Below are 24,165 nucleotides of genomic sequence, written 5' to 3'. Positions count from 1 at the left end.
GCTGAAGCTGAGGAGGCACGCTGAGCTCAGAGCCAGGCTGCAGGCACTGGCTGTTGCCAGGTGTTAACAAGAGAGAAAAGACCAAGACCAGTGGAATAAGTAATGAACAAGCAGTATTCATCCTTCTAAGGGTATCCTTAGAAGGATTATACTCTGAATAGAGTAAAAAAGTGTATAAATCTCATATCTGAAAGGAAATCTTAGCAAACCACCAGGAAAATAAGCTTGTGTCTCATACCTGTGTATACTATCAGATGCATGGGCCCCATCTGTTTGGGGATGGGTTTTTTTTTCAATTTCTGCATACATTATAAATTGTTCTTCCTGGTGAGATCCCAGCATTTTCAATAGCACAAGTACATCCCAGTATTTGCTTTTGAATATTCCCCCACCTGCAGCCCTCTCCAAGAGCAGCTATTTGTGGCTGACACCTCAAAGACTGATGTTCCTTCAGAGGGCGTGTCCAGAGGCTGCTGTGGGGCTGGTTTGGATTTGTGCTGAACACAGGGTTGATAACACAGAGAAGTTTTTGTTATTGCTGAGCAGGGCCCACACAGAGCCAAGGCCTTCTCTGCTTTTTGTGCTGCCACCCTGGTGAGGAAGTGCCTGGTGAGGGAGGGAGGAGGCTCAGCCCAGACAGGTGATCCCAGGTGACCAAAGGGATTCTCCAGACCATGTGGCATCATGCTCAGAATATAAAGTGAGGGAAGAAGGAAAGGGGACACATTGGAGTGATGGTGTTGGTCTTACCAAGTGTATTGTTTTGGCAAGGCCTGGTTTTTGGTAGTGGGGGGGGCACAGAGACGGCTCCTGTGGGAAGCTTCTGGAAGCTTCCACCATGTCCAGCAGAGCCAATCCCGGATGACTCTGAAGGTGGACATGCTGCTGGGCAACGCTGGGCCAAGGAGAGAGGCTGGCAATGCCTCATATTTGAGAAGAAAATCAAAACAAAGTGCACAAAGTTTTTTTTTCTCCTAGCCAGAGAAGAGGAGGAGGTGAGAACACGTGAGGGAAACAACGCGGAGACACCCGTTCCCGTTCCCGCTGCTCGGAGATACCTGAGCGGATCCCGTTCCCGTTCCCGCTGCTCGGAGGTACCTGAGCGGATCCCGTTCCCGCTGCTCGGAGATTCCCGAGGGGATCCCGTTCCCGTTCCCGCTGCTCGGACATTCCCGAGGGGATCCCGATCCCGTTCCCGCTCTCGCCCGCCGTCCCCTCAGCGCCGCGCGCGCAGCGCCCCCTGCCGGCGGCAGGGCCCACGCGCGCACGGGCCCCGCCCGCGGGTCTCGGCCGCCGCGCTCTCGCGAGAGCGGCCCGCGTGGGCCCGTGACGGCGGCGGCTCCGCCCCGGGGCTGCTCCGCGGCGCTGCCGGGGCCGCCATGGCGGCGGGGGACGTGGAGTCCTCGCTGGAGCTGAGCCTGACGGGCTCCGGGGCGCTGCCCGGCGCGCTGCCCCCCGCCCGCTCGCGCATCTTCAAGATCATCGTCATCGGGGACTCCAACGTGGGCAAGACGTGCCTCACCTACCGCTTCTGCGCCGGCCGCTTCCCGCAGCGCACCGAGGCCACCATCGGCGTGGACTTCCGCGAGAGGGCCGTCACCATCGACGGCGAGCGCATCAAGGTACCCGGGCCCGGGCCGGGCTGGGGGGCAGCGCCTGGCACAGCGCTCCAGCGGCCGGGAGAGTGGGATGGCAGAGCGGCCGGGCCGGGCCGCGGCCCTGGCAGGGCTCTGCCGGCCTCCGCCGTAGCCCGGAGGCTCGGCTCGGTTCGGTTCGGTTCGGTTCGGTTCGGTTCGGCGGGGTCGCGGCGCCAGCAGCCGCGGCTGTGCCTGCCCTGAAACTGTTCCGCTGCCGGCTCTGCTCCTGTTGGAAAGGTCGCCACGGTGCAGGGGTCTGGGATGTGAACTGATGGCTGTCCCTAGGCCAGACCTTCTCCTGTCTTCGATCAGATGCTGATCGGTAATTCATCCTGACAGTGGACTGGTATATAGATCTCTTAGCAGTAGCTTAGTCTTACGTGTCCCCGTTATCAGCAGCGTTTTGCCTCCGGGAAATGTTGCATCTTTGTTCATCAGACACCCCAGTGTTTTAACCTTCAGCACCACAGAGCTATGTAGGTGCCACTGTTATGGTCACTTTGCATTAAAAATATTAGGAAATTGAATATTGGTCAGTATTGAGCAGTGTGTTTCCACTTCTAATTTTTAGGACTCTCTGAAGTTTGCCGTGTGATGATTGTAAGCATCATTTGCAGAATACTCTGTAACAGCTTACAGATGCAGTTTGTTTACTAACGTGGTTTTAAACAGAATCCCCATCTGCTTCTCTATTACAGCTTGTTACTATGAGGAAAGCTCAGTTGTGCAAAAAAAGGAAGTTAACAGTAGCCTTGAGCCTGTACTTGGACATTTATTATCATCAGGCCTTATAATTACAGCTCATAGTTATGTAGCCAAAAGCTATGGTTTTTCCTTGCTCATTTACTGATTAAAGAGATTATGGAGGATACATAAGAATAGGAGAACCAATTTGCTTTCCTACTCCTGGGATTTTTATCTCATATCCTTTTTCAACTAAACAAGAATGGTGAATAGGAGTTTTTGTTGGTGGTTTGGTTTTTTTTTTTGGTTTTTTTTTAGTAAAACCACTGACTAGAATTTCTCTGACAGCTGAAATTTTGTACTCCTTTGTCCCGACAAAGGAGAGACCTCCTGAGGGATATTGTCTTGTCAGCACCATCTTATTCCCTGGCATTTTCATCACGTCTGAATGATGCCTGACCTTTGTTGGAGAGAAGTAAAGAATGTGGCATAACCCACAGCTCTTAGGTGCTTCACATAGGTTACTGTGCCATCCTGAGATTCTGTGTTTCTGTAGATTGTTTTGCTGCATTTTTTGAGAGTATCATCTGTAAAAGAAAGCAGTTCTGGCTGAGGAAGGTGGAGAAGTGAAGGAGGCTCTTCTGAGACACGTTGCTTTGTGTGAGTTCTGTTTCAGCATTAAAGGAATAAATGTTATCCTTGTGGCCAGGACCCTAGTTCCCAGTGGGAGCGTGGTCAAGTTTGAACTGATTCTGGGTGGTTTTGGCAGCTTCTCTCGCTGCTCTTCACCTTTCTCACATGAAGCAGTCAGCTCCAGCAGCACCAGGAGAGAGGAGCTCTGATGAACGAAATTATTGTAGTCCTTGTGTGCCCAGAAGGGAGTTTTTCCTCTTGCATCCAAGGAGGTTATAAAGTGGTGTCTTCTCCCTTCCCCCAGCCAGCTGGGTGGTTCTTTCCTGTGCTGCTACAGCAGGAACTGTTTCCTTCACAGCTGGGAAAGTGCTGTGTCATTAGCAGGGACACAAGCACCCTTCTTCTCGCTGGTGGTCTCCCACACGGCGATTGTGTAGCATTCCGAGGCATGGGAACAAGTCTTCTCCTTGTACAGCAGGCTGACAGCTTCATATCTCACGCTGATGCCTAAACGTGATGAGCGAATTAAAACTTTCAACAAATGCATCTGCTGCCTTCTAAATTTTCTTCTTCCTCAGTTGATCTAAGCATTGAAAATTGAAGAAAACAATGATGTCAGTCTTCACTGACCTACATTAGAGAGCAAAACACAAATGAAATTCAAATAAGAAAGTCTGAACATCGTGTTCTGTACCTTTTAGCTATTCCAAATTTTCTCCCTTTTTAAAGGAGACATAGCATCAAGACCAGTTATGTTTTTACCAGTGTGTTATAAACCACACGTACAAAGCGAGTCCTTGTTTAGAAAAGAGCCTTTCTGGATCCACAAAACAGAATCAGAAGGTGGGCTGTGATAGCTGAGTCAGTGTATTTAATGTTTTTATGCCATTTGTCTTTCCTAGGGAATGTGACCAAGTGATTCTGTCCAGTTTTATTAGATGAATTATGCTATTAAACCAAATATTCAAACTGCATATTTTAAAGGGCTATGATAAAAACTGTGGTCCCCTGAAGATGGGTGTTACTGGACTAACAATGAAATAGTAATCTTAATGTTACTTCATCCGTGCACACCCATTATCCCATGAACATTTTCAGTGTTGTTTTCCAGAAGAGAAGATATTTGGGGTGAGAGGCAGAAACGGAACCATTTCCTCAAGTTCACCTTGAACAAGGAAAAAAAGAAACTTCTGAAGTGTGTAGTTTTCAACATGGGGAAAGGATTTACTTCTCAGTGCAAACGACTCAGTTGATAATGCCCTTCAAGCTTGAATGCTGCATGTAAATGAAATTTTGGAAGAGCTGTAGTTTAAGCTTCACTTGCAAGTTCTGTAAACCTTTAATTTCTCTAAAATGAGACAGGTTGCAACTGAGTACCATTTCATGGGATCAGAGCCAGGGAAAGTTGCCTTGCTTTTCCTGACACTCCTAATGACCCCCTCAGAAGCAGCACACAGGTCTTTGTAGGTGTCTGGACCAAAAGCTGCAGAGAACTGGACTGGGCTACCAAAGCCAAGCTGCTCTGATGTTCTCATGCAAATTCTCAGCTCCCCTGTTGCAGCCAGTAGCTGCCATTCCCACCTGCTCTGCTCTGAGGTTTTTCTTTGAGTACTTGGATGGGTGACCAGGGCTGAACATAATACTGCAGAACAAGTCACACCATCTGAAACATCTTTTACTCTTTTTTCTCAGTCTGTCACATGGCTGATTCATAACATCCTGTGATTGACTCGTGCATCTGGATTGTCCTCCTTTTAATAATTTCCAACCTGAGGAACACTGTGCTAAAGAAAAACTCCTTATTGTCAGTCACTGGTATCAAGATTGCATCTGCTTCTATTCAGTTTCACTGCATTTCCATTGTTGTAGCTTTCAAAACAATTTTATTTGATACCCTCTATCACTGATCCATCTCCTTGCTCTTGGCAGATTTCCCTTGCACTTGGGCTTCCTTTTTCTAATATAAAAAGTCACTGGTTAAAGTGGTGAACAAGACAACTTGCAAGATTACTTGCAGTTTCTAAAGAAGTTCTACTGAAACATTTGGATCAAAGGAATGCAGAGCTATGGTAATGGGAGAACAGTTTCAACAATTACATAGTGCCTGTGACTTTGATGAGAACAGATTAAATTTCAAATTTATCTGCATTGTTTGCAGAGCACTTAGTATTCCTTGAGTTTCTGAGTCTCAAGGAAAACTCCTTTTCATCTCCAGGGAGAAAAAGCTTGATGCTCAAAAGCTGCAGTACTAATCCAAGTGCCTCAGCCATCAGTGATCAGCTGTACAGGACAGACAGGGAGCCAGGACTCAGCTTTTTCCCAAGAAATCAAATGTCTTTCAGATGCTTCATTATCACCAAGGTGTGTGAGACAGAGGCACGCACCAGTTTATTTCTGACAGCGTACAGGTACTGTGGTGCTGTGGGTGAGGGCGTTCTGACTGCTGTGCACTGCACTTCTTGTCTCCTGAAGAGCAAGTTTGTGCAAACATTGCTGTCCACAGCTCTGCAGCATTCTGTACATGTCTGAGGACTCAGGCTTCCATTACACAGGATGATTCATGTATTTAAAGTTTCTACTAGCTCTTGCTTACCTCTGCTGGTGCTACAAAGCTTGTTTTGTTTTGTTTTATTTTGTTTCAATCTGGACCCCAGAAATTTGAAAGTATGTCAGCTCTTCTGAATGTCTTTCTGTTGTGACTATGCTTCTAGCACCTGTGCTCAGTCTGGTTTGGACAGAAGGGTGTGTACCTGGAAATGTCAGTCACATGTTAAGTTAACAGGAGGTTTATGCTTTTCCTTTTTTTTTTTAAATTTTTTTCTTTTCTGCATGCCTTGATACTACAAACCACAGTATGGTCCCAGTTAAAGCACTAAATAAGCAGGTTAGATGTTCATCGCAGGAGAGTTTGATTCCAACACACTGGAAAGAGAAAGATTTCTTTGTCCTGTTTTTGTTGGTGATGTTGAAATCAAGCATGGTTGGATTTCTTCCTGCTTTTACACGGCAGTTAACATCATGCTAACAACAAAATTTTGGGGAAGATGAGATTATTTTTGGAAATAACAAAAATCGTATCAGCTGATGGTTGTATTGGGAAGTAACACTTATTTAATTTTCAAATGGAAGTGCTATTGCTAAGACTTCAGGATTTATTTTTATAAAAATCTTTAAAAATACAGGCTCCAATAAACTTTCAGAAATTTCTAGTTTCTCTCAAGTGTCATCATTCCTCCTGGCCTCACTTGTGAGCAGCTTTGAAAGTTAAAGCTTCTGAAAGTGTGTGAATACAGCAGTTGCCTTCAGCAGCAAGTTGTCAATATCATTAATTCAGAGGAGTAGATTTCTGTGATGGTGTAACTCTTCTGACTCCAGGTGATTTGGGTTATTTTCCGAGATGAGGAATGAAACATGTTTTGCCCTCCTTGTCTCTGTGCTTTCAGATCCAGCTATGGGATACTGCAGGCCAGGAGCGCTTCAGGAAGAGCATGGTGCAGCACTACTACAGGAACGTCCATGCTGTGGTGTTTGTGTATGACATGACAAACATTGCCAGTTTCCACAGCCTGCCCTCCTGGATCGAGGAGTGCAAACAGCACCTCCTCGCCAACGATATTCCACGGATTCTGGTTGGCAATAAATGTGACCTGAGAAGTGCTATTCAGGTGCCCACGGACCTGGCCCAGAAGTTTGCTGACACTCACAGCATGCCATTGTTTGAAACCTCTGCCAAGAACCCCAACGACAATGACCATGTGGAGGCCATATTCATGACACTGGCTCACAAGCTTAAAAGTCACAAGCCATTAATGCTTAGTCAACCCCCAGATCATGATGAAATTCATATAAAGCCCGAACCAAAACCTATCACATCCTGCTGGTGTTAGGCCACATTGTCACTGGTTATCACCTTGTCTTGTTTGCAAGTGCTTCAAAATTATGATCTTTGGCAAAGTTACAGGTTTTGGTAGCAACTATAGCAAATCTCTTTGGCACTTTAATGTGTTTTTTATTTTAATTTTTCTTGGTGTAGACGTGCCCATCTTATGCTCTTGCACTTTGTAATTGTACTTTCTGAATTACTAAAGTTTCACTATAAGTGTATGGGAACATACTTTGTCAAGTTTTGACAAAGCACTCCTAGTTGAGCTCTTGCTGCCTGAGGTTGTTCTCATCATTGTGGTAAGATTATAACTAGTGTGCCAGTTTACTAATACTTTTGGTTGCTACTTGTGTTGGAATAATGTAGGAGAAAGAGCCTTTTGTGACAACCAGGGAACTTGGGTTTTGGGTCTGCAGGTGGGGAGATTTTTGGCATGTGAAGGAATATTAGGTGACTACTTGGAAATTAGAAAGCAGGTACCTTTTTATTATAAAAGCAAAAAAAAACAGGTCTGTGAAAGTTTGGGCTGCCAGTGTCAGTGCCAACTGCTAGGCTTTGGCCTGTCCTTCCACTATGAACTTGGTCTGTTTCTTCGTGGCAGTGGTAATGGAATTAACCAACTTCTCCCTACCTCTAGACAGTTATTTGATACTTAAAACTTCATTAATTTTTCATAATTAGCACGCGATACCAAACTGTGTTATGTTAACCCATATTATGGAAAGTACTGTAGCGCAGGATTTGGGGTGAAACTGGGACTCCACCTGTCCACAAGTTCTCTGATCTTACTACAATTAAGTTACATATTTCTGAAGGTGCTGTATTTGAGTTGGGTGTCTCAGGGGAAGTAAAAACAGTTGAGTAAGTAAAAGATTGGGTGAATTTGGCAGAAGCATGCTGCTTTTCAAAGATGGGGTTTGCAGGGCTTTAAGATATCAGGAGCGCTTCTCAGATATCTTGAAAAGCCAACTTGATAATATATTTCAGGAAGGGGAATGCTTAGGAATATGGCACATTCTTAAAATATTTCCAAACACAAACTAAATTTGGTCTTGAAATATGGAATAAATGTACCAACTACATCATCTGTTACAGATTTTTGAGGGAAAACCTGCATGTATAATGTTGTGACTGTATGTAGGGCATCCTTGGCATTACTAATGTGAGCTAGTAGGGATTAGATGAGGGAAAAAATTCCTCTTAGACCACCTTTTTCTGTGTTCTCATAGTTGCAACTGCTTTTCTCCAGTCCTCTCTGAAGATCAAGTTTCATAATAAAAATGGTGCTAAGTTGCACATAGCTGCATAAAGTGAAATGTAGGCCATAGAGTGCAATCTGTGACTTCATTCACGTGCCATGTCAAACAATGCTTTGTGACTTAGTTTTTGAAGTATAAATGAAGATTTTTTTTTTTTAATTGGCAATGTGTAGCATGTGTTGCTTACTGGAAACTCAGTGGAAGGGCTAGTTGAGAAGCTGCCACCCTAATGATCACATGAGAAACAAATTACTGAAACAAGATACCTGTCATTATGTAAACTATTGCACTTCCTAAGATGTAATTTCATTGCAACTTATACAGAAAAAATGCATTGACTTTTTTCTAGATTTTGGAAGACCCTTTAATTTGGTCTTATATGATTAAGATGTTTAAAAAGGATCTAAACAAAAGGTAGTACTTTTTCCTGTATAAAGCTGCTTCAATTGTGACAGTATTTTTGCTTAGGAAACATTTGTAAAAGGAAGCTTTTGTATTCACTCTGAACCTTACAGGACTAGAATTTACAGTTGTTTCAGAAACAATCACCTTTTTAACACTAGTGTCCTTAATGATTTCTTTAAGAAAATTATTGATTTTAAATTGATGTTTATACTATGGTATAAATATGGTTTACAGTCCTGTTGGACAAATTGTTTTTCACTCATGTCCTTAATCCTTTTTCTGAGGATCCTTCTTCATTATTTGTATACTAAATACGTCAGCAAGTTTTTGTGGGTTTTTTTGTTTGTTTGTTTTTGTTTGGTTTTTGTTTGCTTTATTTGTTTGTTTGTTTTAATAAAATACCCCAGAATTAAGAATTTTAAAGTCAGGTTGGGGGTTGGGGTAAGAAAATCATGTAGCTGCAGTGTTACTGTTAAATTTGATCTGAAACACCTGCACATCTGTTAAGTTTTGAGTTACCACAACTTGTAAATAAGGGCCCTCATGTCATGAAAATTGTGTGCAAATGGTGTGCAAGTGTGTAATTCCATGTTCAGCACAAAGCATGTTGTAATGGTTCTGCCATGGAGGCAGCATGGTCAGTAATGCAGGATTCAGTGTTGCTCCCTGGCTTTCAGTGGTGATGTTCTGCCCACAGGATGGATATCAGAGTACTGAATACTCTGTCTGTGTATTTTCACCTTACCAGACTACTGTAAAGTTGTGTTCTTTTGTATGTGCTGGGGGCAGGCCAGGCACAGTCCCAGGAAACTAATAAACGGGCTTTGCCACAAACTGTTACCACTTGTTTTCAATGATTATAATAGAAATGATAATATAATTCCATATGGTTCAGAAATGCTGTGAGGGAGTTAAAGGAGTTTCTAGTTTCTGTCTGTGTGGGTGACAGTTTTTACAAAAAAGACTGTCACAATACTTGGACTACTGTCACTGCTTTCTTGCAATGACTCTGGGTGATTTTGGGGCATCTGAAGCACCCACCTGATGGTTCAGAGGTGTGTTCAGTATTTATTTCAGATGCAGAAGAATGGGAGGTGAAACAACAGTTACAAAAACAGCAATTACTGACCCTTGGATGTAAATCAAGACTCCATTACTCTTGTTCTCATCTCAGCTTGTTCAGAAATAAACCCTCTTTAACTTTTATAAATTTGTTGAAAGTCATATTTCTTGTCCCCTCGGAGTATTTTCACTTCACCAGAATGTATAATTCTAATACTCTTTTTTTTCCCCCAGAGTCCTACTTTTGAGGTCATTGACTGGTGTTGCTTAACATTGCAATTCCCACATAAATGTAGAGCCATATGTTATTTAAAATAATAGTAATATTACTTTTAAATGGCAGTCTGGTTTTTCTGGGGAAATCAACACAACACCGAGACGTAATCTTAAATCTAAAGTCATAAATAACATTAGAAGCTGTCATTATTCTAGGACTCACAAAAAATACTGCTGTTCTGAGGATGTGGGATTTTTTTTCTCTCTCCTCTGTGGATGCAGGGTGCCCAAAGGAGGCCTCATTTATCCAGCTGAATGGATCATCAGTGAGGGCTGTGAAGAGGCATTGAGAGAGGAAGAATGGCTGCTGGTGTCCAGGGGTGTTCTGGGATGCACTGGGCTCTGCACAGCCTCCCACCTGCCAAACAGAAGCACGTGCTGAAGGCAGCTCCTTGTAGTTCTGGAATCTATTTCCAGAGCTCAGAGAAGGGCAGGTGAGAGTACTGGCAACCTAGGGACATGCCCTGAGGCGCACAGTCCCTGACATGAGTTGTTTTCTGCCTTGCTGAATCATCACTGCTTAATGGGAATCACAAGTTACTGAATCCTTAGCTAATCATTTGGAATTAACGGAACACAAATGTCCCAGCAATCCCAGTGATCATTACAAAAACCCCAAAGCAGAGCACAGTCCTCTCCCTGGTCTGCATTTAACAAATAGGCTGCTCTGCTTAGGAAGAAACTCTTCCCTCTGAGGGTGGTGAGGCACTGGCACAGGTTGCCCTGAGCACCTGTGGATGCCCCAGAAGTGTTCCAGGCCAGGCTGGGTGAAGCTCTTAGCATATGAAAACCAAGAGTCATAAGACCCTGATCTTAGCTCAGTACTTCCTTTTCTGTTATTATTTTTTACTGTTTGCACTGCCCCTTTGGAGAGGTCACAGGCAGAAGAAAGGCTGGTGTGAGGCAATATGCTAAACTCCCTCTTGCTGAAAATAGTTAGTGATTTACTGCTGAAAACATCACGCTGGGCCTCTAAATCGGGACTCATAAAGCAGAAGCTGCATTTGCAAACCATGTATCCTCTCCAAAGCCTGGTCATCACCACATCCTTCACAGGAAAGCACTTTAAATGCTCAGGGGGCTTTGAGGTGCTCCTTGCCCTTCATAGTCCTCTGTCCCTCAGGCCTTGCTTCAGTTAAGGAAGGGCAGACAAAGAGAAAAAGACTAAACTGACCCTAAAATACATGAAATAGCTTTTCTATTTACTTCAAGTTATTTTTAACACACTCAAAATAGAGACAGTGAAGAGCTTCTGGCTTCAGCAACCACAGATTCAGCTGTAGATTAAGAAAAGCATGTGCTCATCAGAGAGGGTGTTCAAGTTCCTGTGGATCCTCATGACTACCTTGGGGTGCTAGCTGCTTCAATTCTGAGCTAATACCTGAGTCACTGTGATGCTGCTGTTAGAAAGCAGAAATGCTGGCAGCCCTTGTCTTTGGCTTCAAGGCTCACAGCGCTCTTGTCAAATTGCATCTGACCTGAAAGAGCTGATTTCACTACTTTCATCTTGCATTTCAATACTTTCATTTGCCATTTAATAGGTACATTTCATTTCTATGCATGATGAGAGTAGAGGGTAAATAAAGACAGTAAGATATATTGGCTCTATATATCTAAAATGATGGCCAGAAAACATGTGTATTCACATCACCATAGCATGCACACTTGTGCATCATAATGCAACACTTGAGGGAGTGCTGTGTGGAACTCCAGCTCTTGGATGTGTGCTACATGACACTGGTGGGATTCAGCTCTAGCAGCTGCTTTGAGGCTCCAGCTCCCAGGCTTTATGGGTGAAGAAGCATTGAATGAAGCAAAAACTTGGGTCACTTGGGGCTGGGAGGCTGCCTGCATCAGGCAAAATTAGAAACACAGAAGCAACTGCTGTAAGATATGCTTAGAGCAAAGAATTTGGAGGCTGAAAACACCATCTGTCATCCTGAATCAGTCCTGTGGTTGTTGGGTGGGGAGAAAGGGCTTAGCAATATTGGCATGTACTGTTCCACCATAAACATAACTTAGAATAAGAACCAATATTGACTAAAGAACAAAGTGATGAGTGTAGTCAAAAACACGCAGTGGGCAGAAGCCAAAGGATGAAAGATGAACCATGAAACAAAGTAATTTTAAATTAAGATGGCATAAATGTCAAGTCAATGAAAGAGAACACACATTTCGGTAACTTGAAAGAGGAGAGGAGAGGAAAAAGAAAAAAAAACGAAAAAAGAAAAAAGGAAGAGACATTATTGCAACAGCTTAGAAAGTGCAAGTGAAACTGCAGTTGGTTAATGTGCTTGGGTTAGATGTACCTGAAGAGGTGCAGGACAAAGCACTTCCTCTTTTTATGGAGAAGCACCTAGGGAAGGCAGGGAAAAGCTGTGTGCTTTAATGGGCATCCCTCCTCAAGTTAGAGGTAAATTTAACAACTTTTCCCCATACTTACACACTGTTGGTGCTGGAGAATCAAGGAATCATATCTCAGTTTGGAAGGGACCGATAAGGATCAGTGGTTGGACTCACTGATATTAAAGATCCTTTCCAACATAAAGAAGTCTGTGGTTCTGTGATCCTAGGAAACAAGAAATCACATAGTCTGACTCCAAAAAATGCATGTTGCGTGTCTTATATTAGATGGGGTTTGTACTGAGTATAAAAACCAAAAACTAAACCAAAAAAGGGCAAAAAAGGGAATATCCCTCCTCTCAGCTGCAGGCAAATACCACTTCCTGTTTTCAGGATATATCTGTATTGTGATTAATTAGTACTACTGCCATCCTTTCCCAGCTCTTTTGAGGCTCTCTTCTGTAGACTGCCTTGCATGCTTAATGAGCAAGACCTATTGTGTTCCCCACCCAAAATGTTTTAGGCCAGTTCATCTACCTGTAGTGAAGATTTAATTCAATCACCAACTGCTTCATGCAAAACCAGGGTGGGCTATGGGGATACACAACTGTGACTTGGTATCCCCTGTTTTCTTTGCCAGCAAAGGGAAACACACTAGTGCCCAGCAAAGGCTGCCCTGACCCTGAGCTGCACCAGCAGCTCAGCAGCACTGGGGAGGAACTGCACCAAACATGTATCTAGGAAAAATAAAAACTCAGATACAAATAAATAAATAAAAATAAATAGGTCTATTTGAAAAATCCCAAACAAACTCGTTGTCAACGAAGTGCCTGAAAGGGTTCCCTGATCCTCACCATGATCAAGATCCCTCCTCTTTCCCTCCTCCTCTGCACCTCCTGCCCCTTCTGTTGGGGAAATGACTTCAAAAAATTCTTTGCCCTTAGTTGAACATTAACTTCCAGCATCAGCTTCCCCGATTAACCTCCTGATTACACAGGGTGATTAACTCTGGCCACTGCTAATGGCAGGCTGGCAGGCTCTGCCTTTATCCCCCCATGGATACTGCGTGCCTTGTCCTGTGCCTCAGGGAGCAGGGCCATGTTTGTCTCAGCCTACCAGAGGTGAGGAAGCTTTTTCTGATGTAAATGCCTTGTCTTTGTCTTAAAACAAGCAGGGCTGACACCAAGTGAGCACAAAATGCTTGGGTCCATAACAGGGGTCTGTAACTCCACCTGACTGACTCCCAGCAGTGGAAGCTGGGGGTGACACAAGCCATGGAATATCCCTGGAGATGCAGGCAGGCTCTGGGAAGGTGCTGCACCTCACATGCTAAATATAGCCCTGGAAACTGCAGTCGGGAATTTATTTTCTGCAACACTAACCAAAGACTGGTTAACATTAAACTGATAATCAGTTTCCACCCATTTCCATTCTGCAGCTGTCCTTTTTCTGGAAACTCCCACTTTTGTAGAAAGAACTGTGGAAATCATCTGTCTATGAGTGACCTGCAATAGTTGCACCACTGGAGGGACTGTGTTAGGAATAAACCATCTTACAGCTGCCGATAAATCAATTGCAGACATTTTTATTCAGAAGCAGCACGGAGCATACTCCTCTTTTGCACCCCAAGAGTTCAGTATGTGCTGCTAAGGCTGTTTCACCTGCCACACCTGTCACTTAATGCCACGCCAAAGGCTTTCAGAGCTGGGCTGGGTACTTGGATTGTGTCCCAGAGCTGTGCCAGGAGCACCTGACCTGAGCTGCAGCAGCCATGGTGGCACTGCCACCCTCCTCCCAGGAGCTATATCTGCCTGTGCTGATGGAAACAGCACAGCACTTGAGGAAGGACTGGGGACGTGTTGCTCTGCACTCTCACAGTAAAAAGCAAATTGCCCTGTTCAGTCAGCAGTCAAATGCTGTTGAATTATGCTCAGTACATCACACTGCAAGGACTGGCTATGGAACAGCACTTCTGGATGGGACCATAACTCCCAGAAATTATGCACAGGCTGAGCAGTGCATTGTAGCAATGTAAAATCTGTTCTAGACCGACCAGAGCCACTGCTTTCAGCTATCAGTGAGCCCAATACCCTGTGAGGGTGTCTGACTTTCTTTTAAGAAGAGCAGTTTGTGTTAAACAAGCAGAAACTCCCCAGCATTTCATTGCAGATGGTGTGGAGCTGTGCCAGAAGCATCTGAGGACAGGGAGAGCAGTCACACTGGGTGCTTTGATGCCTGTTGACAGGCACTATTTCAGAGGAAAAAGCACAGCATCCCATTTTGAATCACAACGTTTGAATTAATATATTAAAGCAATTCAGACATTAACACCTTCAAATGAACAAGACACCAGCAGTGTTCTGTTTGGCACAGGAGGGGACTGGACCAGGTTATCCCCAGACATCCCTTCCAACCTCAACCTTCTGTGGCTCTGCAGGCAAGGTGATGAAGGTATCTAGAGCCTAAGTCACAAAGAACGTGGCTACTGTGGCACATAACCAAGCCTCCAGCTGCCAGAGCAGGGCCTGCAGGCCCAAGTTAAGCTGGGGACTGAAGCTGGCCAGTGGAAGAAGCAATATGTGACCTGAGAAGGGCTGTGGAGGGAGCCTGGTGGTTAGGGCTGCTCTCTCAACCTGAGATAGTCCCAGACATTGATAATTGAAATGGTTCAAGTCAGCAACAGATACACTTGGCAAGCACCTTACACACACAGAGGGGTGTCTCTGTTCACTGGGACCTGCTCAACACGTGGCTAAGAGTATTGCTCTGTTCCAGATTACTACAAAAAGCTGTGTAACATCTTTGCAGAATGCTCACAGAATCATAGAATTGTTTGGAAGAGACCTGAAATGTCATCTCATCCTGACCCCTCTACCACAGGCAGGGAGGGACACCTTCCCCTAGACCAGGCTGCTCAGAGCCCCATCCAGCCTGGCCTTGACCTTTCAGGGATAGGGCATACACAGCTTCTCTGGGCCATCTATGCCAGTGTGCCACCACCCTCACAGAAAATAAAATCTTCCCAATGTCTAATCTAAACCCACACTCTTTGGTTTAAAGCCATTTAGGTATTGGGAGTCCCTTTACCAGCATTATGAAAAGGACCTCAGTCTTTAGAGAAAAAAAAATACATCAAGAACAACTCTTCTCTTGGGACCATGAAGGCACCTTACTTGCTGCCATTAGAGAAGTTTTATATGAGATCATTCCTAGAGTTCCATGCCTCATGGTAGGTATCACTTACCCTACTACCCACTTTCTCAAGATGGGAGCTTATTTTCCAGGCCCTGTTCAAATGCTGTGCTAATCTGTACCAAGGGTTAAGTCATCTACCACTCCCTGCTCAAGGCCTGCAGGCAAGATCAAGACTTGACATTCACCTAAAAGCGAAACAAAGTACAAATGGGAGTTCTGTGTACTTCAAATTATGACAGAACCTGAGTGGAAGCTGTAGTTCCTTGGTCTAGAGGAACTACAAGAGTTCCCCTACAGAAAACACACAAGACACTTTTGTCTAGATCTGTAAAGCATTTTAGCAGAATAGGCCCTAAAGTAAGGATTTCTTTCAATCTACAAAGTCAAAATAGGAAAACTTGAACTGAATTTAGAGTATTGAAGTTACTTTATAAGAGGAGCTACAGCAGCTCCAGTTCCTGCCACATTCTATAGTTACACTTCAGTGCTAGAACTAATCACGTACACCCCACAGAAGCCATGTTCTGATAGAGGTATCTGAATGGCACTATTAAGGTTTCATATCAAAAACTTTACTTGCCCCCATTCCTACCAAGAACAAAAGGAAAACACTCTGAAGCTCAAGGATGAAGGGTGTCCTTCATTGTCATCCAAATAATTCATGCAGTAAGAGGGAAAAATCAAGATAGCAGTTGAAGAAAAAGGAATTGTATTAAATATTTAAATGCCTAAGGCTAGCACTGCTATACAAATTACATGATGAATTCTAGTGAAATAAGACATGATTTAAGTACAAAAGCTGGACTAAAAAATGCACTCACTTTCCAGAAGCAATGAGGTATTTTCACTGTACAAATTCTGAAAGTTCAAAATCACCTGCAGATGTTTCCCTCTGCACTGTGATCTCTACTCAGTGCTGGACATTCACTAGCTCACTCTGTGTGTGTTTTTCAAATGGCCAAGGAAAAGTGCATAACGACCTTTAAAGACTAAGAAGTGATTGCATCTCCCTTGCCACGTTTGAACAAAGTGTTCAGCCACTTTTTCAAGTCATTCTGATGTACGGTGGAGGTTTGGATGTGTCTTCTTCTGCATCTGCATCCTGGGCTGGAAACCGATCTGCGAAGGTAAAAATTCTCCCCCCAGGGCCTGTGTGAGAAAAGAGAGTGAAAAACATGAAATATGGTATAGACATCTGCACAAAAGCCTGAGTTCCTTTTGGTTATCAGGACTTTGGCCTGGGATGTAAACCTTATTCAGAATGCTCCTTCCTCATCCCTGGTGAACATCCAGATATGGGGAAGCAAAGGAGTTACTCACTTGGTACAGCACAAATCATTTCCACAGCCTGGTTTTGGTCCTCACTAGGCTGCAACCATTCCTATGGAAAAAACAGCACCATCAAACACCTCACCTGGAAATTTGTTCAAGCAGATACACCTGAACTTATTTTAAAAGCCTGTGCAGTCCACACCTCCTAAGACGTTTTAGTTTGAAAGTTTAAAGCAACCTCACATTACCCACTCAGTGTCTTTGGTCAGGAACAGCTGTCTTGGGGCCTGCACCCTTTGATTCCTTAGCAAACCAAATGGCTGGATGCACATGTTTGATACACAGCACCAGAACTGCTCGAGCAGAGAAGCAGTTGGTCTTGATTTATTTATTTACTGAGCTCACTAAGCAGAGATGCTGTGGGCCCCATCACTTGAGGCAGAGCCCTTAGGAATGAGGAGTAAATTACACATGTCAGCACCCCAACACTGCACACACAGCGCTGGAGATGCTTTTACTACTGGATTTGAAGTTCCACCATCTAAGTACCAGTAAGCCTTTGTAATGCTGCACCAGAAGCAACTGGTGGCTCAGAGATGAGAGGAACAGTTTTTGAGGACAGCAGAATTCATGGGAAACGGGGCCACAGTAGCTTCAGCACAAATGGTTTGGAAAATAGAGATAACTTATATTAGATCTTATATGAGACTGTAAATAAGAGGGAGATAGTAAACGGAAAAAATAAAAGAAATATAAAACCCTTCTAATATCCCACTTAATTTCTTAGAATTAGCCCTGCATGACTGTGTTGCTGTAGGACACGAGAGAACACAAGCGCACACCGCTGCTCTCAAGGTGAAGGAAAAGGGGAAGTTTATTTTCTGACTCCAACATTTACAGTTTTCCAAGAGTGACAGCGGATTGGAGGGTGACAGTGCCACCTCTCCAATGACACTGGACAAACCAACAGTCTATCAGCTTTCTTTTCCTCCATAAAAGAATGCAAAACAATGGGTTATTTACAGAAAGTGTGTGAGAAAGTTCGCTACAAGAAGGTCAACATCAGAAGGCTTGGAAAACCTTAAAAGCCCAGGGTGACACGCCTGAGGTAGGAGCTGAGGCTAGGTTCACAGGAGAAAAGCCCACCTTGCCCCGGGTTTCTTGCCCTCCCACCAACAGTGCGTAGGGATCAGCCTGTGCCCCGGGCTCCCCACTCACCATGCCAGTGAGGCTGTCATAGCAGGAGCAGCGGGGAAGGCTCCGGCACCCCAGGTACGCCATGGCCAGCACAGCAAAGGCACTGCAGACGGACACAGCCAGCATGGCTATGTTAGCGCCCTGGACGACCTTACTGAGCACGAACCTCTGCAAACATCAATGCAGATGGGAAACCCACATTCAACAAGTGACACACCCCACCAAAAGGACATCTAGTGACTGCCAGAACGCTGTGATTGCGTGATAGGAGATTGATTCATAGTCAGCATTATCTGAGATTTCTCTGTGCTCTGAAAAACAAACCAAGTATGAACCTCAAACTGAGCAAGCAGGGAAATAAGGCTGCTGATGAAAGGTGAGATGCTACGCAATGGCAATTGGGTTTGGAAATAGCTTTGACAATGAGTAAAATCCAAAGAATGGCTGTTCTCCTTCACACCGAGCACGAGAAACATTGTTTTGCTGCACTGCACCTTATTGCAGCCTGGCCTTTTGATTTTGCCCTGCAATAAACTAATGCTCATCTTGATCTCTCTGGAATGCCTTTATCCCTACAGCAAGCAATTGCTTGTAGACTGGAGATACAAAAGGGCTTCATTCCTTCTCTACAGCTGTTCTGTGGAGGATACACTTGAAATAACACCAGGTTTAACCAGCTGACCCGTAACTGCTGTTAATTCATCACCTGAGGTGCTTGTTGGAAAGATTCCAGCCTTGCAACCACATCTCAAAGCAGGCCAGGGATGCTCTCAGCACCTCTCCCTGAGCAGCACCAGTATTTCTTCATGGCTCAGCCCACACCTCCCCTTTGCACTAAGATACAAAAGCAGCCAACCTGACCTAGTGTCAGCCCTCCTACAAGTCTGGTTCTGTCTGTAAGCCACATCGGGCATTGCCTGCAGATTAAGGGCGGCATGTTCCCCAGTAACAATCGTGGTATCAGTACTTACAGTATGGATAACATGGACTGGGGCAGAACTCAGCTCCTCCTCTTCACCATAGCTCAGTGTCAAGGAGCTATAAACTATTACAATGAAGATGGCAACACAAGAGATTATGGAAGCAACTACCAGTACATTCACCTAGACAGAGAATTTCAGTGAGAAAAAGAAGGGGAGCAGGAATCAAAGCTGTCCTTGGGCAAATACAAGCATTACACTTGTATGGTAGCCTCTGACCATCCATAACACTGCAACATCCCCAGGAACAACAGCCACTTAGAAGCCAAACACAGAGAAGTAGAGGTTTTCATAATATTGAGTTTCTGAGTTACAGCTGAGTCCTGCATATTAATCAGAGGTGCCACTCAAAGACCTCTAATTTGCATACAATATCCTCCCTTGGAGTTTACACGGCTGGAGAAACCCACCTAGGAAATGCAAACCTCTTAACTCATTTCAAATTTTAGTGTACACAGTGCTTAAGAACATGAAGGACCACCAAAAGAAAAGCATTGAAATGAAGTGTTTTTACAGAGTTTTGCTTTTTATTAGGCCCAGTGCCTGTCTGCTGCAGCAGAAAGCAAGGTAACGCTGCATCCTCCTCCTGGTTTATAAAGACAGCAGCTTTTATGAAGCTAACTCAAATAAATAAGCTCTTAATTCTGCAGGAGAACCAGTCAGCTCATTCCCTCCTCAAACTGTTTTTGATTGCCCCAGCATTTTTCCCCTGTCCCATGCACACAAACACCCATCTGCCCCTCTAGCTCACAAGAACTGGATTCTTCCTCTGCGAGGAGAACAAAGCCAGGACGCCTGGGACTCCCATCACCTGCAGAGCACAAAAGGACATGGTAGCTTGGGAGACTAGCATCAGATTCAGAAGATCAACTGCTACAGAGTAATGAAAAGTAATGAAAAGTGTTTTCAAGGCTTGGATCACAGTAACTGCTGCATCAGAAATGGGAATAGAATTGTTCATTTCTTCTGTTTTCCTCTGCAGCATCTCCTGGATGCAGGACATGGGCAACACGCGCCTTGCCCACTTGCCACCCACACAGCCTTACTGCTGCTGACCAGAGCTTTGTGGGTCGGGCAAAATAATCACACTGATTGAATAACTCTGATTTAAGGTGCTGAAAACACACCTTGCTTTGCCAAGTCCATACGCACCTTGTAAAGGAAAGAAAGATGCTAATGAGAGGACCTAGGCAGCCTCTGCCCTGAAGACAGCTCTTCAGTGTAATTTCCTTGCAGCATGGCTCAGCAGGGTAAATCCGGGTGCTGAATGCCAGGGAGCAGAGATAACTCTTGCCCACACCTCACTGCAGTACCAAAATTAGGGGCACTGTGCTGTGGGACACAGGGTCTTCTACAGAAGCAGAGGATCAGGTGTTCCCCTCCTCATCTTTGGCGGCCTCTCTGTGGTCACTATGCTTCTGCCAAAAAACCCCAGTCAACTGTCACTATGTCCCACTTTCTACATCATCCAGCAGAAATTTATGTAATTTAGTTCCTTCAGAGGAAAGTCTGCTTGCACTCTTCTGCCTATACCATTATAAGGAAACTTTAATTAATTGAGTTCAAAGCATAAAACAAGGGATGAGCTGGCAAGAAATCCTGGCTTCCCTCCCACCCCCAATATGAGTACTAGTGGGTAGCAGTGGGGGAAAAAAAACACTGCAAAACAAAGCATAGAAAATATAGTAGAAGTTTACCATGCCAGCCCAAATTGGAGCTCTGGTTTTGCCCAGCTGGGACTCTGTTCTAAAAGCGCCATCTATAAACCCACTGGTGACACAGACGGTGCTGAAGGCAAGCTGGAACATCCCCAGCACAACCATGTTCCTCTGGTTAAAGATGAAATATCGATACCGATCCATTCTGCTCCGATTCCCGCACAAACCCTTGAACACGGAGACTGGCGAGCTGCACCAGGCCCTTGCAGGCTCGGAGAAAGAAAGGCTCTTCCTAGGCAGGGGAGAGAGAAGGGACGGGATCATTGGCTGCTGCTCGCTGCCGGGAGCAGAGCTCAGAGCTCCCTCCTCAGTGTCCAAGGGCAAGCGGCCTTTCGGGAAATACCCGGGGCCGCTGCTCTGTGCCAGGAGGCTGGAACACCATTCCCTGTCGCTGGAGCGGAATGCGCGACCGTCACCTCAGACCCAGCGCTGACCTTCCCCCGCCAGGGTTCCTGCTGCCCTCAGAGCTCAGGGGTGCCCAGGCTCTCTCCCATCCTGGTTCCTGCTGCCCTCAGAGCTCAGGAGAGGCCAGGCTCTCTCCCATCCGGGTTCCTGCTGCCCTCAGAGCTCAGGGGTGCCCAGGCTCTCTCCCATCCTGGTTCCTGCTGCCCTCAGAGCTCAGGGGTGCCCAGGCTCTCTCCCATCCGGGTTCCTGCTGCCCTCAGAGCTCAGGGGTGCCCAGGCTCTCTCCCATCCGGGTTCCTGCTGCCCTCAGAGCTCAGGGGTGCCCAGGCTCTCTCCCATCCGGGTTCCTGCTGCCCTCAGAGCTCAGGGGTGCCCAGGCTCTCTCCCATCCGGGTTCCTGCTGCCCTCAGAGCTCAGGGGCGCCCAGGCTCTCTCCCATCCTGGTTCCTGCTGCCCTCAGAGCTCAGGGGCGCCCAGGCCCTCCTCCATCCGAGTTCCTGCTGCCCTCAGAGCTCAGGGGTACCCAGGCTCTCTCCCATCCTGGTTCCTGCTGCCCTCAGAGCTCAGGGGTGCCCAGGCTCTCTCCCATCCTGGTTCCTGCTGCCCTCAGAGCTCAGGGGTGCCCAGGCCCTCCTCCATCCGAGTTCCTGCTGCCCTCAGAGCTCAGGGGTGCCCAGGCTCTCTCCCATCCTGGTTCCTGCTGCCCTCAGAGCTCAGGGGTGCCCAGGCTCTCTCCCATCCTGGTTCCTGCTGCCCTCAGAGCTCAGGAGAGGCCAGGCTCTCTCCCATCCTGGTTCCTGCTGCCCTCAGAGCTCAGGGGTGCCCAGGCTCTCTCCCATCCAGGTTCCTGCTGCCCTCAGAGCTCAGGGAATGCCCAGGCTCTCTCCCATGTGGAACTAAAGCTCCGCACCTCTCCCTGAAGGCGCCGCTGCTCCCTTGGGGCGGCCAGTACCGAGCCCCGATGCTCCCCGTGGCTGCTGCCGCTCATCGCACGCCCTCTCCAGGGGCGGCTCCAGCTCCGTCTCCCGTGTGCCCCCGCTCCGTTCCGGTCCCGCCGCGCCCTCACCTGCAGCGGCAGCGGCCTGGCGGCGCTCCGCGGGCAGCGTCGGGAGAGCTCCTGCTCCGCGGCCGGGGAAGGGAATTCCCTGCCTGTGTCCAAAGAAGCCCCTGAGCCGTGCCGTGACCAGGGAGGGCCGCGGCTGCTCCGCCCGCCCTGTCCCGCCCTGCCGGGAGCGGCTGCCCCGCCCCGGGCACTCTCGGGCTGCCGGGACTGGGCCTGCCACCCATCCCTGCTCCACAGCAACTGAGCCTTGTTCATCTCTTTACTTCCCCCTGCCGCTGTAAGCGCTGCTTCACACGATGCACATTTGCAATACTGTGAGCTGGGGAAGTTGGCACAGGTTGCTCAGAGCTCCTGTTGGATGCAACATCCCTGAAAGCGCTGAAAGGCCAGGCTGGATGGGGTTTTGGGTAACCTGGTCTAGTAGAAGGTCGGGGAGCAGAACTAGATGATCTCTAAGTGTCACAGATAGCTTGTATGAAAAATCCTTTCCTTAGGATTTCTCCTCCTGAGAAGCTGAGAAGCCTCAGGAACAAAAAGTAAACAATGATTATCTGCTGCTGTGGAATACAACAGGTGGATCTGGGATTGGCCCATGTTGGATGTTGGTAATTAATGGCCAAGCACAGTCAGCTGGCTCAGACAGAGAGTCCAAGACAGCTGCCTTTGGTATCATTCTTTCCTATTCTATTCTTAGCTAGCCTTCTGATGACATCCTATTCTTTTAGTATAGTTTTAATGTAATATGTATCATAAAATAATAAATCAAGCCTTCTGAAACATGGAGTCAGATCCTCGTCTCTTCCCTCAACCTGAGACCCCTGTGAACACCATCACATCTAAGATCTCTCCCAATCTAAGCCATATTGTAAGATTCCACGAAACTCCACACATATTATTAATGACTTGTGTGATCAGTTCTTGAGATTGACAGGAAAAGGTTCCCCTGGCACATCGGCGCCCACTCTCTGTCGGAAAGAGCAAAAAAACCTGTGCTGCTGACAGCAAAGAGCCTGGGAGTGCCCTTGATACAGCAAGAGCCAGTGTGTGCCCAGGTAGCCAAGAAGGCCAAGGGCATCCTGGCTTCTATCTGGGATCGGGCAGACAGCAGGACCAGGGAAGGGATCATCCCCCTTACTTGGCACTGCTCAGGCCACACCTCAAGTGCTGTGCTCAGTTGTGTGCCACCCACTTTAAAAAGGATTTTGAGGTGCTGGATGGCGTCCAGAGAAGAGCAAAAAAGCTCATGAAAGGTGTAGAAAACACATCTTACCTTTGAGGGAGCTGGTGTTGTTCAGTCTCAAGAGAAGGTGCAGGGAGATCATCATCACTCTCTACAACTCCCTCAAGGGAGGCCGTAATAAGGTGGGCATCAGTCTGTGCTGCTGTGTCTGCAGTGAGAGCACCAGAGGAAATGGCCTTAAACTGAGGCAGGGAAAATTCAGATTAGGTATTAGAAAAATGTTTCACTGTTAGGGCAGTTAGGTGTTGGAATAGGTTTTCCAGGGAGGCAGTAGAGTCACGATCCCTGGAGGTGTTCAAGATGCACCTGGATGAGGTAGTTTAGGGGTTACAGGGGTAGTGGGAGGGGGATGGTTGGACTGGTTAACCTTGAATGTCTCTCACAGCCTTAACGATTCAACAATTCTATGATTCTAACATCCCCCAAGCACCTCCAGCCAAATCCTGACAAGCACACCACTAAAACCTGTCCCTGAAGCGTTTTAAAGAAATCAGCCCACAGGTCAGGTGCAGTTTCTTTACATAAACCCACTGCACCTCCACAGTGTATCGGGTTATTACACCAGGATAGGACTGGCACACAGCCAGGGGGGGAAGGCAGGGCAGGCTCTGGAAGCACTGCCCCCATCCTCACCACTTGTTGGGACCAGGACATTCCTCTGGCTGCCCTGGGTGATTCAAGGCCCTGGCAAGGGGCTCAGAGACCTTGGCATGGAGTCAAAAACACCTTTGCCTTCGATTTTAACCCATGGAAATAACTTGATGTGAAGATTTACACGCCACAGGAGTTAGAGTAGAATAATAGTTAAGTTGTCACAGGGTGAAGAAGTAGAATTTTGGGGATTAAGAATGGGGGTTCAAGAGGCAAGATGGAGGAATCAGAGCATGTCCTGTCCTTCTTCTCGTCCTCCATC

At 46.3% G+C, this 24,165-nt stretch overlaps 2 protein-coding genes and 1 long non-coding RNA gene across 3 annotated transcripts in view; 1 reads left to right on the top strand and 2 right to left on the bottom strand.

Moving 5' to 3' along the window:
* Positions 1 to 1,137, bottom strand: part of LOC136556309 (uncharacterized) — a 33,231-nt gene extending 32,094 nt beyond the window's left edge. Inside the window, exon 1 of the long non-coding RNA XR_010783632.1 lies at positions 1,059 to 1,137. This is a non-coding gene — a long non-coding RNA (uncharacterized lncRNA). The remainder of the gene's footprint in view (positions 1 to 1,058) is intronic.
* A 236-nt stretch (positions 1,138 to 1,373) lies between these two features.
* RAB33B (RAB33B, member RAS oncogene family) lies at positions 1,374 to 9,711 on the top strand. Its single transcript, XM_066549433.1, has 2 exons — positions 1,374 to 1,622; positions 6,398 to 9,711. Exons 1-2 carry the CDS (start codon positions 1,380 to 1,382, stop codon positions 6,839 to 6,841), a joined length of 687 nt encoding a protein of 228 aa, XP_066405530.1. The 5' UTR covers positions 1,374 to 1,379; the 3' UTR covers positions 6,842 to 9,711.
* A 6,222-nt stretch (positions 9,712 to 15,933) lies between these two features.
* On the bottom strand, positions 15,934 to 21,904 carry LOC136555875 (uncharacterized). The gene is made up of 7 exons (XM_066548908.1): positions 21,860 to 21,904; positions 20,524 to 20,776; positions 19,578 to 19,637; positions 18,818 to 18,949; positions 17,868 to 18,014; positions 16,698 to 16,758; positions 15,934 to 16,526 (listed from the first exon to the last, which is right to left on the bottom strand). The coding sequence occupies exons 2-7, from the start codon at positions 20,686 to 20,688 to the stop codon at positions 16,423 to 16,425; spliced, it is 669 nt and encodes a 222-aa protein (XP_066405005.1). The 5' UTR covers positions 20,689 to 20,776; positions 21,860 to 21,904; the 3' UTR covers positions 15,934 to 16,422.
* Positions 21,905 to 24,165: the final 2,261 nt, after the last annotated feature.

Source organism: Molothrus aeneus, chromosome 4 (genome assembly GCF_037042795.1).
Source record: "Molothrus aeneus isolate 106 chromosome 4, BPBGC_Maene_1.0, whole genome shotgun sequence".
Lineage (NCBI taxonomy): Eukaryota > Metazoa > Chordata > Aves > Passeriformes > Icteridae > Molothrus > Molothrus aeneus.
This window is presented reverse-complemented; position numbering and strand designations above follow the sequence as displayed.